This window comes from Armigeres subalbatus, chromosome 1, assembly GCF_024139115.2.
Source record: "Armigeres subalbatus isolate Guangzhou_Male chromosome 1, GZ_Asu_2, whole genome shotgun sequence".
NCBI lineage: Eukaryota > Metazoa > Arthropoda > Insecta > Diptera > Culicidae > Armigeres > Armigeres subalbatus.
Window position 1 is genome coordinate 122856549 of NC_085139.1, and position 24865 is coordinate 122881413.

General features: G+C 37.8%; 1 protein-coding gene across 1 annotated transcript in view; it reads right to left on the reverse strand.

Moving 5' to 3' along the window:
* Positions 1–5366: 5366 nt before the first annotated feature.
* Positions 5367–24865, reverse strand: part of LOC134205082 (acyl-CoA Delta-9 desaturase) — a 63451-nt gene continuing 43952 nt past the window's right edge. Inside the window, exons 2-5 of the mRNA XM_062679987.1 lie at positions 23415–23694; positions 23224–23354; positions 5776–6271; positions 5367–5716 (exon numbers count right to left, since the gene is read on the reverse strand). Of these exons, the coding sequence (XP_062535971.1) occupies positions 5505–5716; positions 5776–6271; positions 23224–23354; positions 23415–23670 (1095 nt within the window). The 5' untranslated portion in view covers positions 23671–23694 and the 3' untranslated portion in view covers positions 5367–5504. The remainder of the gene's footprint in view (positions 5717–5775; positions 6272–23223; positions 23355–23414; positions 23695–24865) is intronic.

Sequence of the window (24865 nt, forward strand, 5' to 3'; positions counted from 1 at the left end):
AGTATTTTTTTTATTTGAGGCATTATTTAGAATTTCCACGGAAGAGTCTATGGATTATCTTCAAAAAATTCTTTGGATTTTCAAAGAATAAATCTTTAGAATTCTCAAGGTTAATGTTTTTTTAATTTGCACCATAATTTTTTCCAAAATTTCATCGGGAATTCATTATTCTTCGGGAAGTCATTTTGATTTCTTTGTAGGTTCAGCTAAACATTGCTTTAAATCTTTACCATGCAAAGAAGCACAGGAAATGATTTAGAAATTTTAGGGAATTTTCACATCAGAAAATCTTTAAAATTTTGATTTTATTTTTTAAGGAATTCCTTCTGGAAATGCTTCAAAAGTACAACCTTTACAAGTACTACAAAAGTACAATTTTTTCGTTATTTCCACTTGTAAAAACATCGGAATTTCCTCGGGAAATTCATTATTGGTGTTTCAGATGAATTTTTTTCGATTTTCTACTGGAAAATCTTAGGAATTTCCATCGGAAATATTTTGGCATATACCGAATAATTTCTTTTGGAAATTAAAAAAGTGCTGAAAACGTCTAAGAATTTCTTTTGGAAAACGAAAAAAATTTCCATTGGAAATTCAGAAGAATTTTTTTTGAAGATTCATTAAAGTTGCCCAGGATTTTGAAGAAAATATTTAGAGATTATGTAAAAAAAGTAAGTTGGATTTTTTTTTCTAATTTATATTGGAAATTCTTCGGAATTTGATGTTTATTGGAATTTTCATCGTAAATATGCATTTCGGATCCTTCTACGGATTCTTATAGTTCTTCAAAATTTCTACCGAACGTTTTCGGAACTCTTGCACAGAATTTTGGAAAAGAATGTCGTTGAAATTCTAAAGATTTTTCCGTGGAGACTCCGAAGAATTTCTTGTCAATATTCCGAAGGGTTTTCCTTACAACTCCAGAATAATTATTCTTGATAATTAAGAAGATCTTGGAATTTAAAATTAATCTAAGCAATAAATATAGGCAATAATTTAGGCTTAAGAAGCCTAGTTTTCATGATACTGAATAATTAGGATAATTGATCGAAAAATTTAATAATGCACCTAAATGTTCTAAATGCACAAAATTCTAGTAGTGCGTATGAAAAAGGTTATGACATAGAGAAGCTTGCATCTAAAAAATCAACATGAAATTCTAAATAAAATGCTTTTTAAATTCATAAAAGGGTCTTAGAACCAAGGAAATTCCTGCGATATGAAAAAAAAACGGCAGTGTTCCAGAAAAAAACCCTCCAATTCCTAAAACAATCTAGGTTAAAAAATTGTGTTACAATAACGATTGAAATTGAATTCCAAAACAAATTCAGGACGGATGGGTCATATATGCCCAGCGTTTTAGATTGTCTATAAAATCACAAAAGAGAGCTAGGCCACCATTTTCTTCAATAAAATTGTTCATCAAGATATTGGCTTTACAGAAAAAATATGGGAGCTAAAATTTGACTGTCCCTGAAAACTCAGATATCCGAAACCTTGGGAAGATTTCGATTCTAAGAGCATACAAATGAAGTTGAAATGTTTGAATCATTCTGAACACTCAGATAAGATGGGTCATCCTGAACGTTAAGCTAGTGATTAATATTCAGGAATACGAGATGTTCAAGGTACTCCACAATGCTCTCAAGTTAAGCCCACGATACTGGTAGATATTTTGCAATGTCCTCATCATCGGTATATACCCAATCGATGAAATAATCATATGATCCTAATTTCCATTAACATGAGATCTAAGAGACAAGTTCCAAACATTACGACTTTCAGGACGTTTTGTATAACCTAAAAGGTCTGTAGTAGCTTGTATAAATAATAAGTTATATCAACTCAATGAATCTACTGGGTTATTATATCATACATCATTCATAAGTTGGTTAATTGGATAAATCAAATGATCCAAACTCCAAAATAATAATTGGTCTATAATACATTCATTCCTCTATGAGTCGCTTTAAAAAGGACAATTGACTAAAGCATATTCGAGATGTGGAATAGAAGTTCCTTGGAAAATTATTCGAAAGAACCATCTGAGTGACCGAGAAAATATTTTTAGTAAATTTTTAAAAAATTTGTAATTATTTATTTCTAATATTGATTTATTTATGGAATGTTTGTATTTTTTCCGTGGAAAATTTTGATTTCTTTATGAAAAATTCTTTTTTTATATTTGCAATTTTTGGTTTAAAAAGTGTTAATTTATTTTTGTTTTGTGGAAAATTCTTAATTGTTTATGGAAATTTTGCATTATTTGTAGAAAATTTGATATTTTTTTATTGCTTATACCATAATTTCTTTATTGGATTAAATTTTAAAATTTTTCAGGCTGCTTTTTTACTTCAGTCGATATCGTATCTTAGAACATCGACTCATGGAAGGTCTGTTGTAGCTTGTGAAAGTAATAAATGAAATCGCATCGGCTCAATAGACCTGCTTGTATGCTAAGCGATACACGGATACATCAAAATTTTTGAATTCATGAAAATTTATAATTTCCATGTTAGGTTTTAGTTACATAAGTTTTTTTTTTTAATTTTTGTACTTGAAAAAAACCACGTGGTCATAGGGAGGGGGTGGGTCTGCCAAATGACTACGATAAGCCACATGGGGGGATGGGGGTGGTGGGTTTGAAAATCTTCAAAAATATGACCACGTGGTTTCTGGATGGCCCCTTTTGAGCGCGCGCGCTCCTGTGGCTCTGGAGTGCATTTTTTTACAGTTTGCCATGACTTCTAGAAGATCCAAACATCCTTCTATTAGTTGAACTTACTTAGTTGAGATTATAAAATCGTTTAGATGGAGTAAAATCAAAGAGCAGAATTTTTTGCCTTGAGTGTAGGACAACACTGTGTGTAAGTGTAAACACGATCGAAAGCGCACACAAAACACTATCAAATACTTGTGATGAACTTAATTATAATTAAAAAATCACTTTAATAAAGAATTAAACTATCAAACTATCAAACACAAGCTGAAAAATATTTTACTTTGCCATACTCTACCAAAATGAAATTTCATCCTCTAATCGAGTGACAATCTCTGCGTTAAATTGTATCACTACTCAAAAACGACACTGACCTATCTTACCCCTTGACCCATCTTGCCCCACCTAACCCTATATTTCTGCATAACGTAATTGTGTGGTGAAAACTGCGGAATATGTACAACTTTAATTTATCAAGTCAATTTATACACTTAACGGGGGTAACTTGCCCCAGTGTACCTCATAAATTCTAAAAACTAATGTGTGTATAAACAAGGCAAGTAGTGTAGTTTAAGAAGATTGGAACATCCTCACCGGCTTATCCTGGGCAATGCTGATTGTAGATCCGTCTGTAGTCTGCCGAGTAAAATGCATTTGATTTTTTGCGCATTACAAGCGCATTCAACACGGCATCCGTTCAATTACACTTATTATTACCATTACATTTTTCTGTGAAGTCCGCGTTTTTTTAACGTTTTCATATGCGCGGCAAATTGAATTATGTATCACTCGCGTAACCATATCCCGTAACACGGTAGATCACTTTGACGTAGTGTGTTGCGGTGTAAGATCTACCAAACAGAGCCCTAGCCTAATCCATTTTTCTAGCTAGGGCAATAAGTTGTGGTAATTAAGGATTCATCGTATTTACTCCCCGCTACCAACAGCAGTCTCAGAAATAAAACATAATTAATGTTACCTTGCAGACAGTTGAAAGACTCGAATTCCTCTTGGTTGAGGCTAAACTGTATGCAGCGGAAACAACTTTTCAAGCAATTAGTTCAAAAAACCTCAGTACCCGGTCCTAGGCTGAACTGACTGCTTGAAAAATCGAGTTAGGGGTTTAAATACGTACTAACTCTTCTTGAACTGGTGAACAATGGTAGTGAGAGGAACACACGGAAGTTCTTATTACTGAACAAATTCTCTTGCTTGAAATGGTCTTGTAGACAGAGCTAAATCCTGGGTTTTAAGAGTTTCACTGGTGATATTCTAGAAGCAAGACAAGGATGTGGCTAGGGCTCCGATGCATGGTCAAAAACAGTATTACTGTTCTGTTTTTTCAAGAAAGGATTGATTTCCTATTGATAAGGGGCGCGCCTTCAATGGGATTGCTCTTTATGAAGGGTCTAAATAGCGGGACCTTGTCATGGTGGTCTTGAGAAAACAAAACAACTACTGTATCGAAACCGATACTGCATTGCTTCTCAATAGCACTGGAGTAATTCGACATGCACTTAACACTAAGGATACGGGTAACGCTACAATAGATCTAATAATTGGTCGCAGTGGCACACCCGAACAGGAAAAAAAAAAACATATCCCGGATGGATGGCACTAGTAAAAATGCCAGCAAAAACGTCAGCAGAAAAAATCTTGCCAAAAAATCAAAACTTCTTCCGTTCATAAACACGGCCTACTTCGAGCTCCTCTTCCGATCTGGATAAAAACTGACTTAACACAACTTCAAGTTTGTTCGGAAATTAGAATGGGGAAATATAATTATATTATATGCATGCCGCCAGTATCACAAGAGTAAGCACCGTCAAGGACCTTGGCTTCCAGCTGGATTCCAGGCTCATGTTAAATCTGCACATAACTACAACATCGGCCAAGGTATATCCCAAGCAGGAGAAAATAACAAAAATATATCATGTCGTATTACTGAATTCAACAGTTTTCCTAACGTGGGCTTCGTGGCCGTGCGGCTAGCGACGTCCATCGTCTAGACGCATGTACTAGGAAGTGTGGGTTCGATTACCGCCCCGGTAAGGAGAAAACTTTTCGTGATCGAAAAATTCTCGACTGGTCCACTGGGTGTTATGTGTCCCGTCCGTTGTCTTATGCTAGGTGTTAAGTGTTCAGTCTGTACGACCTCTGGCCGAAGACGGTGTTCCTGTCTTTTTTTAACATATGCTGTTCTAAACTTGGTTCGGGATGTTGTTGAAATAATTAAATTTTCTAACACAACTTTGAAACATTACTGATGATGCTATAATTTTGTTAAAGAAAAATCACAGCAATTTTTCATAACTCCAGCACGGACTCTGCCCTGTTAGGACCTAGGAAATACTGGATCGAGATCGAAGATCTTGAATGTCGCTGGCCTTCTCTTTGATGTTGTTTCGTACGAACGCGCTTTCGAACGAAAGATAATGCGCATTCTCGTTTACGCCAGCAAAATCAAATGGGGAAACGATTCAAACGAACTGCATTCGTTCGAAAGTCTCGTTTGTCCGTAAACAATAATAGGGGTGTATAACTCCTTAACCGTCGAAAAGAAAGTGTTTGACCGAGCAAAAGCTGCCACCAGATTAAAGATACTAAATCTCGGCTTTCTAATGGGGATAAATGAATTGAAACTTGATTTGAGCAGACGAATATTTTTTTCTCGTAAAAAATTAAATGGTTTTCTAGAACAAAAAATGTTTGCAATAAATTAATGCTTTTTCAGTGTACAAAAAAAACTATCATCGCCTTAAATCTAACCCTCAGTGCTCCCCACTCAATGAAGTCTCTCATTTTTTAGATAATGCTCCCGCTGCAAATTGCACATGTCCTCGGCACCGGCCTGCTTCAAACAGTCCACAATTGGTCGTCCGCTATCTACGGCCATCGTCAGTCCCTTCTTCACGGCTTCCGTAGTCATGGTTTGCAGCTTCGTTGCCATACCCATGGCGGCAAACACTCGAATGAAGGCCGTAGTGCATCCAGATCCTAAAATTTATGAATGGTTAGACAGATTTTGGAACAGATTTTGTGATGAAGGGACTTACCATAATTTCCAAACTCTCCACTTTGATAGTCAAATGGTAGTAAATAGTGATACTGCGGCCAGTAACTCTTCGTTACAACGAAAACCATATTGGAATCACTTTGTTTGTGATTCTTGTCAAGACCCCAGATAAAGTGGGCAGAATTGATCAACCACGCCACGTTCAGCACCAGCAGATAACGCAGCGAAAATGCTACGAAAATTGCAGCTTGCACGGTATCGCCCCAGTACTCCAGGGGGGCATTGATTGGTAGTAGGACGAACAGGATCGGATACAGCAGCCAGTAGAACCGCTTCTGGAACATCACAATTTTGTCGGACTCCAGATCGCGCATGTCGATCTGTTCCAGCAGTTTCTCCTGCCGGGGGCTCAATTTGCGGATGTTGGCAAACACTTGGGCGTGCAGGAAGTCTTTGTCACTGTAGTACGGGTCGTCCGGAGTACGAAACTTTTCGTGATGCAAGCGATGCATTCGAACCCAGTCGTAGATGGAGCCCTGCGGAGATAATCATAATGAAATAAAGTTTTCAATGTGCACATACAGAACAATGAAAATACGCAAATCTTGAAATAAATTGAACGTTCAAAAGCATTGTGTATATTAAACTTAAAATTTTATTAAAACATGTAAATACCCGATCATGAATGCATAACAAAATTATAACTCAATTCTATCAATTGTTGTTATTTAAAACAACGTGTGTTATAATTAGATAATTCGATAAAAATGTGTAGGCCAGTTTTATTTCATATCAAAATTATAACAACATTAGTTATGAATATATTCACAAAATAATTGCCTACATTTTTTGTAGGCATTGGAAACAAAAATCGAAGGTAATAACCTTTAGTATAACTTGAACCCGCTCGATATTAATACATAGCTGGAACAAAGTTAATTGCCTACATTATGGATGGTAATCCGGCGTGGTAGCGTACCAGATTTCTATCCGTGATGTAGGCAATTACCTTGAAAGTAGATTTTTGTACAGAAAAATCATATCAACGTTTGTTATAATGTTGATATGAAGGTATCAACCTCTATTTTATTTATGTTACGGCTAGAGGTATTTTTGATATAATTTTTGTTATTTTAACAACTAACCAGCAAAATTTATAACACATTTTGTTTCAATATTTTTCTGAAATAAATAACTCCCCTTGTTATAATTTTGTTATGCATCTTGATCGGGTATGTAGTACATATTTACTCACGTTTGCGGAAAAGCCATCAGAATCCGAGTACCAACCTCCACCGCCGTTAGCTCTTTTTATCAAATTGAATATCTTTCGGATGCTTGATTTGTCCAATCTTCACATGTGCTTTACTGTTGTATATCCACAGTCAGTTTGGATATACAACAGTAAAGCACATGTGAAGATTGGACAAATCAAGCATCCGAAAGATATTCAATTTGATAAAAAGAGCTAATGGCGGGGCCCTCCTTAGCCGTGCGGTAAGATGCGCGGCTACAAAGCAAGACCATGCTGAGGGTGGCTGGGTTCGATTCCCGGTGCCGGTCTAGGCAATTTTCGGATTGGAAATTGTCTCGACTTCCCTGGGCATAAAAGTATAATCGTGTTAGCCTCATGATATACGAATGCAAAAATGGTAACTTGGCTTAGAAACCTCGCAGTTAATAACTGTGGAAGTGCTTAATGAACACTAACCTGCGAGGCGGCTCTGTCCCAGTGTGGGGATGTAATGCCAATAAGAAGAAGAAGAAGAAGCTAACGGCGGTGGAGGTTGGTACTCGGATTCTGATGGCTTTTCCGCAAACGTGACCTTTAAATGATCTTGTTGTATCCAGCTTTTTACGCGACATGCCATAATGCTTTGAATAACCCCTTTTGACACATGCTGTGTCCACGATAATAGATTCTTCATCGGGATACCAGACATTGCGGAACATACCAAAAGTAATGCCATGTTCATAAAAACCAATTTTGATTGGTGGTGCGAATCGCGAACATCAATGACAGGGTTCGTTCTTGATCCTTCGAGGAACCATCAATGCAGTTTCCACCATTCGGTGCGCTGAATACTGATTACAGCTTGGAAATCATCGTAGTCTTCTGCTGCTCGTGAATGCTTTCTATAGGAACAAATATTTCATAGTTCATATTTTAGTCTAGCCGAGGAACTCGCATACAAGTTGTGTTTCTACGTGAGATGTTGCATGTATTAACGGAACCCTAAAATGTAGAAAACTAGTTTTGCAAAACTTGTAAACTACAAATTTACCATTGATTAGTAATATAAACATTTGAAAATTATTGACAGATGTAAAAACAAGTACATATACAAAGGCTACTTCGATTGTATCTATAAAATCTGTACACAGCATGTGTCCTAGCTGAATCACCCCTTATCGAATTTATGGCTAACGTAAAAAAGCTGGATAGGGGTTATCACGCTTATCTAGAGAGTAGAAGGTTGAGGGTTCGAGTCCCTCCAAGACACGTGGATTCTTTTTCGCAAATTTCATATCAATTTGTCCATTTCGGAACATTGGCTGTGCATATGCACAGCCAAGATTTTTAACAAAAAACCCAGATTAATCCACCTAGCGGTGATGGCGCCTTTCTCGCGCAAAAAGGTAATAAACGTAGCCTTTACGCTTACACCTCGATGATGTACAAGAAAGGCAAAACAGTTACACCGTCTAATGTTGTGATAGAAAATTTACACTAGTAGACGATAGATGGCGCTGCCAAAAGTTTCTCGAATTTCCTGTGTTCGAATTTTGACTTTCGGACAATTTCATAGTACTATGAAACTGAACGAAGAGCATACTTACGCCTAAATGCGTGCAACACGAGCATCTTTATAGTACGATGAAACTCTTAATGGGAAGCCACGGATAAAATATTCATAGATGCAAGGCATTTTTCATAACACATTATTGTTCCATGTGACTATGTCTCATCACTATTTTTATATTATCTATTTTTTGCAATTTTCAATTATTATGAAATTCAATAGTGATCAACAGCGTTTTAGTCTCTGTCGGATGCAACTTGTTGCAAGAAAATCGGTTAAGAGTTTCTATGTGAAAATTTGGCTAATGTTTTTTATGGCATTTTGTGCACACACACACGCACACACATACACACACACACACGCACACACGGACAGACAGACATTTGTTCAGCTCATCGAGCTGAGTCGAATGGTATATAACACTATGGGTCTCCGGGACTTCTATCAAAAGTTCGAATTTGGAGTGAAATGATAGCCTTTCGGTACAACTTTGTTGAACGAGAAAGGCAAAAATGGTTTTCGTACGGCCGAGTTGCCGAATAATATGCAATTAATTGAAACTACATTCTATTTAAATTATTATAAGGGTTGCCATCATCGGATAATAGTAAAAGAGTAGAAAATTTGATTACCTTCTCCTTAAAAACCACAAAAGCTCTTTACTGATGAAATGTATTCGTTTGACGATCAATTAACTCAAATCCTATTCACGGTTGCGTATTAGAAGCTAGGTAGATAGAAGTGGGTTACGCCGGAAACTGGGCCACTTGATACTTTGAATTGTTCTGATTAAGGCAGACTCAAATACTAATTTGTTCCTAGAAAGTCTACTATGAATTAGTCCTACAAAGTGTTTTAAAATTGCACCATCGGAGCTAGCGATTTTTGGATTTTTTAATTTGCGATTACTGGCTGTTGAAATAATATTTCAAGGCTTAAATTATGTCCACGGAAATCGAATTGAAAGAGTTATGAATAACATTACATTTTTTTTAAATTTAAGACAAATAAACGCAATTGAAAAACGCTCACTTCTATGAACATTGAAGTTGCTCCGCCTCTCCTGGATGGAATATTTCTGTGCCAAAGTAGCGTGCTTGAGAAGATTTTCAATCTGTATCAGTCGATGTCACTTGATATTCTATTGCGACTTCACTAATTTCAAATTCACATTTTTTGAAATATACTTATGCTATACTTTGCATGCTCTCCCCATTTTAACCCCTGAATTTGGTACTGGCCGAATTTTTGAGCTCCGTAGGTGTTTTAATCAAGTTTGAGCTGTCGCGTGCCCAGTTTCATTGTAATTGGTGTTATGGCCCCTGCTTTCCCCCATTTGATTAGTAAATCCGGCCCTGGTGAGAATTTCAGATGGTCAATGTCAATTGAAAATGAAATTTTTAAAACCCATAGCCGCATACTCTACCGTTGTGGCCCCTGAATTCGGCCCTGAATGCAGTCAATCCTGCCCTACTAAAACAGTGAAACCATTGGAATCGACTAGAAATCTTTACACATATATTTTTGAGATTTGATAAATTTCGGGCGTGAACACAGCCAGAACATTGAGGTGATGTTTGTATTACAGGAAAAAATACCCCTACTCACACTTATTTTTAGCAAAAACTCGGACCTGAACAGGTATTTCGGTCTGAAAATGTATCAGGGCAAAAATAAAGCTATTCACATTGAGCACAAACGAAACAGCGAGAAATTCCACCGTCGTGTTTCTTCTTCTTCGTGTATTATTGACACAATATTCGGCTTCAGTAGGGGAAGGTAGTCGGTTGCCGACATTGGTCAGATATGGACATTTTGACACGTATGTCATGCATACGCTATTAGGTTCTGCAGCATGACGTCACGAATGAATTCGGTCCTCGTCAAATGAACTTTTTTGACAGTTCAGTAGTACTTTCCACTGACTCCGACGAGGACTCCGACAAAGTTCGAGTTCATGATTGGTTGGCTGCCCCCGAGTCCAACGCGAAGTACTACTAATCTGTCATCAGTTTGAGGTTAGATACAGACGCTGCACAACCTAATATAAGCACGATCTATTTCGTTTAACAAAGAAAACATGTTTTTATCAAGTGAAAACTAACTCAGAAGTTTTTATTACGGTTATTTTCTTAGTGTTACGAAACGATCGAAAAGGAAAATTACGTATTACGTATTTACAAAAATAATTTACTTTATTTTGTGATTGCTTGCGAACCGTAGCGTCCGTAGTCATCCGAATGTCATACGAAATAAAAACATATTTTATAACAAGAACGGTGTTTTATGAAACGCCATTTTTGCGCTTTTTGGGCTTATAAGCGTAAGAAAAATGATAATGTGTTCATGAAGAAATACATGATACTATGTACTAGGCAGGTCTGCCCAACGTACGGACCGCGGGCCGGAGGCGGCCCTCGGCTCCATTTTTTGTGGCCCGCGGCATGTTAGAAAAATAACCTCATAATTGGCTCATCAGCTTTTCTACCTGGTTTCAGATTTTTTTTCTATTATTCATTATTCAATATGTAAGTTTTAAATTAAATCTCGCGCTGCAAAACTATTAATTTTAATTTGAAACGAAAAATAATATTTTACACAATTTAAAATGATTGCATAAACGACCCCAAGATACAAAAGGTTGATGTGGAACATCGCGTTTTCAATAAAGATTGGTAAAAGTAGTTTATGTTCACGTTGAAAAAAGGATAGCCGCTTTGCTTTAGTTGTTCGTAAAGTTTTGCTATATTGAAGGAATAAAATCTGAATCCAAACATTCTATGAAATATGGTATTTGAAAGGGCCCAGGTAGGAAGTTGATAAAATTTCAAAGATTTCATTTGAAATTTCCATTTATTGGTTCAAATTATTGGTACAATGAATTATAGAAGCAACAAACTCTTTTCACTCGAGTTAATACGAAGTCAGAAAATGCAGTACGAGCCAGTTTTGCTGTTAGCAAGATTTTGGCAATACGGATGAATTTGTTCCAGGACGGAGAACTTGTTACGGAATGCATTTCGGTTGTCGGCTGTAGCCTCCTTCTGTAACATAGTTTGCGTGGAACACGGTGAAGAGTAAAAGTTCTCGCAAAAGATTTAAAAGCTACGTAACGTGAAGAAGCCGTCAGCTTCATATGTTACTCTCTCGCTACCGATGAAAATACCGTCGTGAAAAACGTGGCAAAGTTGGCTGTCTGCATAGTCATTTTTGAATGACTGAAAAATTGGCAACTTTATTCCCAATGCAGGGAACAACTAACGGGGAAAACCTGAGACCTGTGTAAAGGAACTTTTTTCTCCTTCGAAAACTTAAGTGAACTTGCGATTGATAGAGCACCAGCAATGACAGTAAAGAACAATGGCGTTGTGACAAATCTAAACAAGGAAAAGCAATCATGATTTGGAGTTTATCGACAATCGTGATTTGGAGTTTATCGACACACACTGTCAGTCTCTCTCATTTGTGTCGAACGATGCCGCTCCGTGCGACGAATTGATGATACTTGGTGACTTCAACTTCGCGGGAATCGCATAGACACGAATTCACAGCGGTTTTTACGGCTTCCACCTTGAAAGATCATCTTTTCACGTTGGTGCCACGAAGCTTTTGAATAATTATAGTATGGCTACCTTTTCTCAAATCAATGGAGTTGTAAACGAAAACGGTCGTTCGCTTGATTCTTTTTTACTAGCGCTCGTGAAACCGCTCCAGTTATCTCCAAGGCACCGGTCCCTTTGGTTAAATTTGTCGCTCATCACCCAGCTCTCGTAATTACCGTCGAGGAAACGGCTGGCCGTGATTTTTCTAGCACTGTGGCTGCAGTGACCTACGATTTTCGAAGGGCCGACTATCGCAGTGTTGTCGAAGTTCTTTCAGAACTGGATTGGGATCGAATTTTGGATCCGATCGATGTCAACACAGCTGCACAAACTTTCTCTCATGTCTTGGCATACATCATCGATAGGCATGTCCCGAAAAGAATTGTCCAGTCTGACAGTCGCACTCCGTGGATGACTAACGAACTTCGCTCGTTAAGAAGGAATAAAAAGGCTGCTCTAAAAAGGTTCACTAAATTCCGCTCACTTTCTTTGAAACGATACTATGTCAGTATAAATTATCAGTACAAGCGCTTAAATCGGTTCCTTTTCCGACGCTATCAAAGAAGAATCCAACAACGCCTAAAAACTCACCCGAAATCTTTCTGGAATTACATAAATGAACAGCGCAAGGAAAGCGGATTGCCTTCATCCATGTTTCTCAATGACGAAACTGCTGACACGCAACAGGACATTTGCAACCTTTTTTCGGCTAAATTTTCCAGTGTGTTCGAAGAAGAGCTACTGTCCGCCGACTCCATCACCTCCGCAGCCGAGAACGTCCGCTTGGCTAACCAACAGCTGGTTAGCATTGACGTGAGTGCTGAACTTATTACTAAAGTCGCATCTCAACTCAAGGGTTCATATAAGCCCGGTCCTGATGGGGTGCCATCCTGTTTTATTAAAAAAAGTGTCGAATGGCTACTGGCTCCAGTTCATAAGATTTTCCAGCTTTCAATCTCCAGCGGAGTATTCCCTTCCTGTTGGAAAATAGCCGAAATGTTTCCTGTATATAAAAAGGGTAACAAGCGCGATGTTAATAACTAGAGGGGAATTACTTCGTTATGTGCCGTATCGAAGCTATTTGAACTTGTTATCATTGATTACGTCAGTGCACACTGCAAGCAACACATCAACACAGACCAGCATGGCTTTGTAACTGGGCGATCCACAACTACGAATTTACTGTGTCTAACCTCGTACATCACGGAAAGTATGAACACTCTGGCCCAAACGGATGTGATCTACACAGACCTTTCTGCTGCGTTCGATAAGCTGAATCATGACATCGCCATCGCAAAACTGGACCGATTAGGTATCGGTGGGGATCTTTTGAAATGGTTTCGCTCGTATCTTACTGACCGCCAATTAACGGTCGCATTAGGCAACAACCGATCAACGTACTTTCGTGCAACGTCGGGTATACCTGGCTGCCTTGTCATTTAGGACCGCTGATTTTTATCATGTACTACAATGATGTCCATCACGCTGTTAAGGGTCCACAATTATCATTTGCCGATGATCTCAAGATATTCCTACGTATCTGCTCGGTTACTGATTGCCATACTCTCCAAGGTCAAATCAATGCTTTCGCTGATTGATGCACTACGAACCGGATTGTTAATCCGACAAAATGTTCCGTTATCACATTTTCACGCAAAAAAGAACCGATTATCTTCAATTACCATTTGCTGGGAACTACACTCGAACGGGTGAATCACGTGAAGGATTTGGGTGTGGTTTTAGACTCAAAACTGACATTTTCACACCATCTTTCATAAGTTGTCGACAAAGCGTCTAGAACCCTGGACTTTGTCATGAAAACAGCGAAAAATTTTACGAACGTCTATTGTCTGAAATCGCTGTAATGTTCTTTGGTGCGCTCTACACTAGAGTATTGTTCGACAGTATGGAGCCCGTATTACAACAACGGCGTAGAACGTATTGAATCTATTCAACGGCGTTTCCTGCGGTTTGCGCTTCGAAGACTAAACTGGAGGGACCCGCTGCATCTTCCTAGTTACGAAGAGCGCTGTCGCTTGATTGCCTTAGAGCCACTGCGTATCCGCCGGGATGTGGGCAGAGCCCTATGTGTACTTCAAGGAAGAATAGATTGCGAAAGAATTTTACTACAAGTCAACATGAACGTTCAACCAAGTCCGCTACGGAACAGTTCGATGCTGAGGCTCCCCCTTCGTAGCACTAACTACGGTGCAGAAACTGCAATCTACGGCCTCCAGAGAACGTTTAATAGAGTTTCTTCCATGTTCGACTTCAACTTGACGCGGAATGTTCTTCGTCGTAGATTTTCTGAATTTTTTCGTTGATTGTATGTGATAAGGCTGCATTTTATTTGTTTTATTTTTTTATCTTGACAATGCTACTATGTTATATTTTCTTAACTATGTGCGTTTTTTAGTATTAATTAGTATTTACATACATCATTAGGGCCAATTGTAGTCTGTTGATGGAGTCACACAATAAAATAAAAAATAAAAATAAAAACATAGGTATGGCGATATGTCCCTGCCATTCCATATTCACCAAAAAAATCGATATGCGAAAGGCGATCAATATTCCTCAAGTATTGACGATCGTTTTTTAGACAATCAACTTCATCAACATTAGGGAACTCAACCCCCACCAATTATAAATAATGTTGACAGAAATGGAAGCCGAACACGGAGACTTGGTGTATTATTGCGAATTTCATTCAGTTAGAGTAAAATCAGCAGTGATTCAAATCGTTTGGGGCTGTCAGTTTGAATATGAATCTGAAACATTCATTTTCCCAGCAGCTGTTCTAGATTCATTTTTTATACCAGTCAACTGTCAAAAAAATAAAACTGGTATAACGCTCCGTTCTATTTTCTGCAGATTTGAACCACGAATGAATCACGAGATTCAAATATTTTTCAATTGTTTTGGTGTATGAACGCGTCATTTTATCTACGGATCAATCCACTTTGCAGTTACGGCGCCTTTCTTGGCAGCAACATAATGATTTCATTAAATTGAAAATTTGAAAAACATGAATAGAACACTGCTGGGGAAACCAGCAGTTTGTTCTATTTTGCTCCAGATTCAAACTAGAATAATGGTCGAAAATTTGGAATGAAACTGAATCACTCCTGATTTCACTCTTAGCCTTGGTATCCCTTGAGAGATTTTAACCTTTTCGAAATGACTTGAAATCTCTCTCATCCTGTTGAAAACAGTTCATGTAAATCTGTTCAATATGCTGGTAAAGTATCGAAATTTCCAATTTTTAACATCCGGTGAACGGTGTGAATAGATTACTTTAATGTTTCAAATAGCAACGATGCAACGATGAAAAAAACAATATATTTTTTGAAAATAGTGAAAAAGTTATGTACCGCCAGCAAATGTGAATTCTAAAAATTGGCCCGTGGCTTGAAAAGGTTGGGTAGGCCTGTACTAGGGGGAGATCCCCCAGTGCCGGACACATAAGCCATTTAACGAAAAACTTTCCAATTATCCGGATTATGTTTACTTGTATACCATACACACAAAATATGATCACTAATGATTCATACAAACTATATTTGATCATTTGAACTCGTTTTTCGACGATGTATTTTGATGATGAATTTTGGTGAAAATTTGCACTGTGCAGAAAAGTGTCCCCGAGTACCGGACACTATTGGATCATGTTTAAATACGATCAAGTTCCTATTACATGAGTAATGGAACGTACACACGGTCAAGCAGTTTAACCAACATTGACTCCACCTCCCGTTTATTCAAACATCCATCAAGTTTTGCAAACAGCGGCACGAACAATCAGTTTATTCGACCAACAATATCACACACGAACGACCGAAGCGCCAACTTGAGCACCAACCATCAAAAAATATATGGAGGTTTGTGCAACTTCACTACAAATGCTCAAACATGTTCGGCGAACCTTGACTCCACCCCCGACAACTCAAACCAAAATCAAACCGTTTTAATTTTTTCCAACCGAGCCGCCAACTGTCAAATGGTTGTTCGAACAACTTCACACACGTGCAAACTGCAAACAAAGCAGCAACCGAAGCGTTTTCTTGGGGGCGGAGTCAATGTTCGTCAAACTGCTTGACTGGTGTGTACGTCGCATAACCTAGAACCTAACCTAACACCTGTTAGTAGAGCTCATTTAATCCAGCTCAATTTCCCTCCATTTTCAATGACATCTTCAATTTTTGTTTCTGCTTATTTCTGTGACTTTCTGATACTTTAGTAAAAAAACAATTGAATTGAAGTAAGTTTAACAAAACAGGTGCAAATAATGGCTATTTGATCACATGAAAAAAACTCACTGTCCGAACCCGGGGGACAGCTACCGAAATTCAGAAATTGATTTTGCACCATATCTAACAAATCATGATCGCTGTCTGATATATGACTAATACATTGACCATCTTGACATAATCAGAATGCATTCGATTGATTTTAATATTGTTGATTCAATCCTTCTAAAATAAGGCGAAACATGATTTTTTTTTACATTTTTTTTCAATTTCAAATTTTCTAATCTTTCTGATCTGATCTGATATTCCATGCAGGTAAAGAGCTTTTCAATAGCTTTCTTTTGTACTACATGAGATGGTGGAGGGATCTCTGCAAGTGTTGTTTTAGAAGTGTCCGGTATTGGGAGGTGTCCGGCGCTGAGGGATCTCCTCCTATATGTGCTTAGTTGTGTTGCTTAGGTGGTCGGTTGCCGGCACTGGTCAAGTGTCGGCACCCCGACGTAACGTTAGACAGATAGCAAATATGGATATTTTGACATATGTAATGTATGAGCAATATACGAACGTTCTTTTTGTGCCAACCACCAATCCAAACAGATGCCTATGTTCCGTTTAACAAAAAAAACCTACCTAGAAGTTTTTTGTCAGTCATTTTGTCAAGTCATTTGCTTAGTGTTACAAAATGAACTAAAACTAACCCAAACATGGTCGGTTGTCGGAACCCCAGTCTCCAAGGCAGATATCAAGACAAATCAAAGTTTGCATAGTTTCAGGCTATTAGCCACGTTGCACGCTAAAAATGAACTACTCAAAATTGAGTCGAATCCGACTCATTTTCATTAAAAACGGGACAACTCAAAATTTGAGTAAAAGATACTACTTCAATAAAATGATGATTTCGCGAAAGTTAAGCTTGGCCTTCCATCAATTTTTAATACGACAGACGCGAATCAAGTTTATCTATCTATCTAAGTGCATTTTACGACAAACAGACTCCTAGTTTAAGTGCAATCATCATTTTATTGAAGTAGTATCTGTTACTCAAATTTTGAGTTGTCCCGTTTTTAATGAAAATGAGTCGGATTCGACTCAATTTTGAGTAGTTCATTTTTAGCGTGTGTGAGCAAAAATAACATTTTTTGAAAGCTTAATTATATATGTATAAGGGAAGATCCATTAATTACGTAACAGTTGACAATCGCTTCTCGCGCGCGGTAGACGTCTATTCCGATAGCCAGTACCTTTGCATTCGAACCTTTGAAGAACATTTGCACTCGACGCAATATGTCATACAGGAGAAACACTCTTGTTGTGGACTTCAGTGGCCTACCAACGCGACCTAGTCTCGAGATAGTGAAAAGGTTTTTTGATACTAAACTCAAATTAAACATGGATGATGTAAAAAACATTCAACTCCATAACATAAAAAACTGCGTGTTTGTTGAACTGATCGATGAAAGCGAAGCACTTCGGCTGCAGAAGCAACACCACCTTCGACATTCATTCGTGCATCTCGATGTGCACTACTACATCCCCGTGTACGTGGATGGCCCTACCGCTATCGTGAGGTTGCATGATCTGCCGCCTCAAATGTCCAAAACTACAATCTTGCGACACATGAAACAGTATGGCAAAATTATATCCATACACAACGAGGTATGGAAAAACTTCTTCCCGTACATCCCGAACGGCGTTCGAGTGATACGACTGAGGCAAGAGAAGCAAATACCATCTCGTATTGTAATTGAAAACGAGTCTACACTCGTTACTTTCCGAGACAAGCCAGCCGAACCTCATTCAAATGTCTCTGGTGCATCAACAGTGTCAAGCGAAGAAAATTCAAATCAAAACCGAGAAGCATCAGACTCAACCAATAGACAGAACAACGACGATGAGCAAAACAAGACAGATAACCCATCGGCAGGAGCCGATCCAAGTGAAGGCGACAACGACGACGGTGACGGCAATAGCGAGAACGGAAATAAGGACCCTAATAGCCTATTCAGATTGGGCTATTTATGACTTTGTTAAGTGAGAGGGTATCCAATTATTACGAGGTGTTCAGACTGCAGCAAGATAATATATCTTGACGTTTCAATGTTTCCTCATTTGCACGCTAATACAGGGTTGAATTCAAGGAGAGTTTTAAAATTTCGATTTGAGATTTGATAGAAAAATTTAGATTCTTTTGGGAATTCTCACAAATAAATAAAAAAAGGACGATTGGACCAAATTTCAAGAAATATTATCGAACTAAAATGTATTTCCACCAGTATCTCCATGTATAAAGGGCAACTCAGCAATTTAATTTTTTTTCAAAAATGGAAACTGAACCATTGCGTTCTACTCGACAATCAATGATACAGCTTCTAACAAAATCGAATCGTGTGAATGTGATATAATTTAACTGTTTAAACGTTTTACAACCATTCCTACGTTTTAAATTGTCTTCCGAATTGGCCCTTGAACTTTGAAAATTTATTCGATTTGTTCTATTAAATCTAGGTTTAAGTTAAATACTTCATGTTAATTCTAGAGAGCATCTGTTTTTTAAACAATTCATGTTGAATAAGTGGAGAATAAATAATTATCATCATTATTTTTCATCATATAAAATGCTTTCCACAAAACCATCACAATCCGAGTTACTCTTCAGCGCTCAGAAGATTTCCATCTAACATGCATTCGACCCTGCTGCGACAGAAAGAGCATGACTGTCAACTACGAAACGAAATAAAAACAGAGAGAATTTTCTCTCTGGCAAAGAGAGCGTGACGCTTGTCAGTTTTGTTTTGTTGAATTTCTCCCTGCATCCCAGTTAGAACGAAAGCTCTCTCGTAATAATTGTTCGTAATAAATTCTTCATGACTCTTTTTAGCGGGTATCTTTTGACAGCGCAAAATGTATGGAATATTACGTAAATAATGACATCATAAAGCGTATTTACCCTGAAACGCCAATTATTATGTCATTAATGGCGTAATCTGAATAGGCTATAACACCAACGAGCTTGAATACGGCACCGCAACAACAAAAAGAAGATTGTCAACTGGAACAAACGAAACGAATGGAGCGGACGCCATAGAACAAGAATGTAAAAGAACATGTGAAGATCAGAGGTGCTCAGATGAGCTAGAGTATAGCGACGGAACCTTTTCCAAATCAGAGTGGAAAGTCTACAATACTAGATCTAAGAAAAAATAATTTGAATTGTACTGTTTTTATATGAATTACTATAATAATAATCTTTCAGAGATGAGCCAGCCTAAGGCTGCAAGTCTCTATAATAAAGAAAAAAGAAAAAATAATTACGTAACGCAAAAATTGGCAATTTTCAACCCTCCTCCCCTCTATGTCACACTTTCAGTATGAATCATTCTTTTTTTTGTATATGGATTGTCACACTTCGGCCCACTCCCCCTTCCCCCTTTGGAACTTACGTAATTAATGTCATTGCCATTTACATAATAAATTTTGATATTTTCAGCCATAACGCCAACAGTTCATATTTTTCCGTTTTTAATATTTTTTATGGGGTGCCGACAACCGACCATCTTTTTATAAATGGCATAAAATCAAGAGCAAGATAAAATAAAACAAATTTCACCAGTTATTTGCTTATGCCTAAAGGCTGCCATTGCATTGGTATGTAAATATCACCACTTTGTTCAATTGAGCAAAAGGTTTGAACCAAGAACTCAAGGGTGCCGACAATCGACCACCTTCCCCTACATCTCTCGAAATTTTACCTGTCAAGTTTCAACAAGCTACATTGCAATAGTTTGATATTCATGGATAAGAACAAACTAATAGCACGAGGTATTGATCATTTTCTACAAATATCATAACTTAATACCCACATGATATTTTATTGCAAAATATTGATATTTTCATTTGATCTTTTATTTTCGATGTCATTCATCATGTACAATTCTTATTTTTATTACCATATCACAATTTGCTATTTTTGTCTGCTCGGGTAGCGTGCGCCTATCAAGCAGCACCTAGAGTTGAATCATTTTCCGATCTTTTTTTACTTCAGGGCCCATTCATAAATAACATAGCGGTTTATTGAGTGGGAGGGTTGCTTTCGCAGAGCGTTACGGATATTACAACAATTTTCGAACCGTTCCATACAAAAGACTTTAGGGGGGGGGGAAGGGTGTGTGTTGAAAATGGTCAAATTTAGCAATATGTAATTTATGAATGAACTCTTAGTAGCTTTTATTAGCCACAATTCTAGCTCAGATAAATTGTCTGTCTTTTTAATTCCCTATTCTTTAATTCACGGTAGCTGCGTGATAGGCTCAACAAAAAGAAAGCAAGGGACCAGGGGTGGCTTTCCGCATCTCATTCGAGCCGAGTTTTTCATGTGAACTCACATACAAAAGTGTTTTCATCCTCCTCGACTTCGCTAGACCAATTAGTTGAAACCCCATTCATAGTGACAATATGTCTGCCAGATTGTTTCAAATACTTAAGAAGCTCTCGGCTTATATGGGAACATTTTAAGCTGAGTTTTGGAAGCATTCAGGAAAATTTATCATTGTAACAAGTAAGTTGAAAAAGTAAACAGACTGTCAAAAGTGAGAAGCGCGAAGTGAGTAGTGAGACGTCTCACTACTCACTTTGCGCTTCTCACTTTATACAGCGAGAAGTGATCAATGAGGAGTGATAAGTGAGACGTCTCTCTTCTAATTCCTAATTTCTCACTTTTCAATCAACTATGACCCATTCGTCCAAACTAGAGTTTCCATTTCCCGGCTATTTTCGTTGTCCCGGGATTCGGGTTGAATTTGTTCGTATATCCCGGGAAATCCCGGGATCCCGGGATTTTTCGATGTTTCCTTAGAAAACTTATTTTTTGATTAAAAAACGATTTTATTCAATGTTCAGAGGTAAAGTTCATATTTTTGAAAGGAAAGATAATACAGATGTCAAATTGGAACTCAATTCAATTCTGATTTTAATCGATTCTTTCGAAAAATAAAAATAATATTTACGTTTTCCTCGGAAGGTAGAGTACCCTTTTGGAATATATGATCGCCGAGTCCGAGAAGAAGGGTTCGCTGGCGGTTGAAGTCGGCTTGACTGTTTGCATAGTTTTGAATATGCATGCATATGTTTAGACAGTTGCTGGGATTACAATTAATACCCTAGTGACGAAAGATGGAAGATGCGCAGTAGAATCGTACTGGGCCCATAACCTGTTGGGAATATGAAACCCCTCTCACAAAGAAAACACAATACTAGAGTATCCTCCAACCCATGACAGGCTACTAATTGATACTTTTGCCAAGATCTGCAGCTCTTCCTAATCTTGAACAGATCGCTTCCTAATCCTGATGTTAATCGTTAATTTATCGTTATCGCCGATAAAGTTAATTGTGCTCAACAAGTCGCAAGTCGAGTCAAGTACGAGACTCTGAAGACGACCACACAGTTGTGGTCGAAATACGTATCTGCAAAGATATCGAAAATAATTGGTGGAATTAAATGGAGAGTATCTAACACGTCTTAGACGGTTGAATACATTCCACTAAAAGAGCTTTATATATTTTTTCTCATAATTTTAGTTTAAATATTTTTTTCAAACAGTTTGCTTGAAGAAAGCAAACTGATTTGGATTTTTTAATAAGTTTGTAGAAAATACCATCATCACCCGTGGCTTTCATACTTTTTAAATTTTCTAGTAAAAGATTTCATGGTGATGCATGGTGTAGTCGTCCTAAAACAGTAAATCCTAAACCAAGGATGGGATTCTTCAAGCGTTACAAAATCATCATCAATCCTGTATTGTTAGAAACTTTAGCAAAAAGTTATTAGCAAATTAGAAATGACATCTTTCAATTCATGCTTTATTAATGTAAATTTTGGACAGTTCTTGGGAATAGTCCCTGCGCTTACCGGTTGTGCGCAACTATGAAAAAAGTGGTCACTGAGAAGCATCTACACAATCGGTTCTGCTTCTATCTGAACAAGGTGTAGGAGAGATGGTTCGGTTGTTGGCACCCCCACGTATTTTTCGACAGAAACCAGATACTGCTATTCTGACATCTGTCGTTCATTTGCTATCGAAACACTATGTTTTGTGCAGAATACCGAACTAGATAGACATCTCTACTTTAAACTATGAACAATAACATAAAAATCAACACGAAAATTATGTGTCATAAAATGGTGTGATTGAATTGAAAAAGTGAGTTCTAATGCGTATTCATACGGTAAATTTAGTCTGTTTTGTGGTTGAATAACGATTGCCATCAAAATTTCAACTCGAAAATTTTTTCCATCACTTTCAATTTTTTTCATCACATCACGCTGCTAAATTCATTTGTTATTTTTCATTATTAGCCAGATTTTCAAGGGTGCCCACAACCGAACCACAAAACTGAAATGTCCAAAAATTCCAAATTTGAAAAAATTAACAACAAAATGTTTCAAATCGATGAAATCAAACAAATTTCTTCTCTAGCAGTAACGTCCATTGGTATAAAAATGTAGACATAGTACCAACTAGAACCAAAGTTATGGACAAAATTCAAAAGGGTGCCCACAGCCGAACCTCATGTCCTATGACTACTATTATAGGAAGAAGTAGTACAGAATGTAGCAGTCAGTTGCGTAGCCACTGGGCTGGTTTTGGACATAAAAGACCCAACCCCCCACCCAACCATGAGACAACAATTTTTGAAGAATTTTTTTTTCGAAAAAAAAATTCTCGCGTTCTGCTTTACATTGCGGTACAAATAATTCAATCATATGTCTATTTAATTTACAAATCTTGCAGAGAGTAGAATGGATTAATATGTTCTTATTGTTATATACTAACCTGTCCTGCCAGAGTTTGGCACAGCATCAATGAGAATCGTAGGAAAGTGGAAGCCTGATAGCATTTGTGAGCCCATAGTCTATGTGCCCCGGCAGTAGCACCCAATATACCACATAGCGTTAAAAAAGATGCTGAAAATGAAAACTGTTTCAAATCGAAGCTCTTCTTTGTCATGACGTCATCGTACTCACTGAATATGAACGTGATCGCTGAAGTATGAGAGAATAATACAAATATTCCATATACTCCTAGAATGTTAAGATGGATGTAGAACAGAACCGAGGGCCAGCTGGCCTCCCGCTTGTTGTCCCGGGAACTACTCTCATCCCGAGAGCCTTCACTGGGGGTGGTAGCTTCTTTGGACGCATCTGCTGCGGAGCTGACATCTGAATTGGAGAACTTTTCGCTGTTCTCAGATGAACTGGTTGTCGTTTCGCCGGGTGACATTCTTGGTCGGGGTCGCGGCGATAACTGCGAAAAAGAAAATACGAAAAATGCATAAATATTCGGGATATTATGAGCTCATGCGAAGAACTGGTTTTGCCCGCAGCCGACCTTGGTTACTGCTCATGACTTTAGCATCCAGTCCGGGTGTAAAGTGACTACGGCCGGCTTGCCGTTTTGCTTTCGTTGTCATGATGAACCGGTTCGATGGAGCGCAGCGACGACACCACCAAAATGCATATAATATTGACCAGACCACCTACAACTTACATTCTTACATTTGTAAAGAATCAGCCTAGATCTAGAACAATACATTCGAGCAAACATAGAAGAGAAACTCTCAGTTGAGAGAATACAATCATGTACGCCTATCTGCGCGATTATAACAATGCCCCTACGCAGATAGTAAGTTGCACTAACTATTTATCGGAATCGCGTATCTACGCTTCAATTTAGTACATCGTTTCAAGCAGCCACCCCACCGGTGGATGACGCTTTAAGTTTTCCTACTCTGGGCTGTGAGTCCGCAACTTTGGTTAGCATTGGCATTGAATTTCACGATCAAAGCTAATTATTACTTTGACACTGCTTATTAATACTAACAGTTTTATTTGTGTATGCATTTTGTTGATATCCTGTTATGCAACTTGGTTTGGTTACCAGACCAGGTCACACAAATATTTTGTGCGTTAACTCTCAGACCAACGCAAACAGGATTTTAAAGGAAGTAAGTTGATGACAACTTCAGAAATTTAATGAAATTTGATCACATATTTGTCACCTCTTAACTTTGAATTCCATAGAAAACGAAAATAAGGTGAATTCAACGCAATTTCGAATAGATCAACCTTTGCATGTAGGGTCGGTGTACCAATTGTCGCCATACATAAGAACAACTATTTTTAAAAAAAATAAGTAAAAGGCTTGTGGGTGGACTTTATATATCAAGCGAAAGGTTTTATATTCTGCTCCTTAGAACAGCTGTGAAAACCACAATAAAATTTGTTATTATCCTCAAAATTGATTAATCCATAATAGGAACGCATGCACCAGTTGTGGCACTATTCTTAATTTTGGTTCCTTATTTGGCAAATCCCATTGTTTTCTTATGGGACTGGCCAAATAGGGACCACTAGTGCGACAACTTGTGCAAGGGACGTCAAAAATTAAGCAAAATCAATTTTTACAATTATGCTTC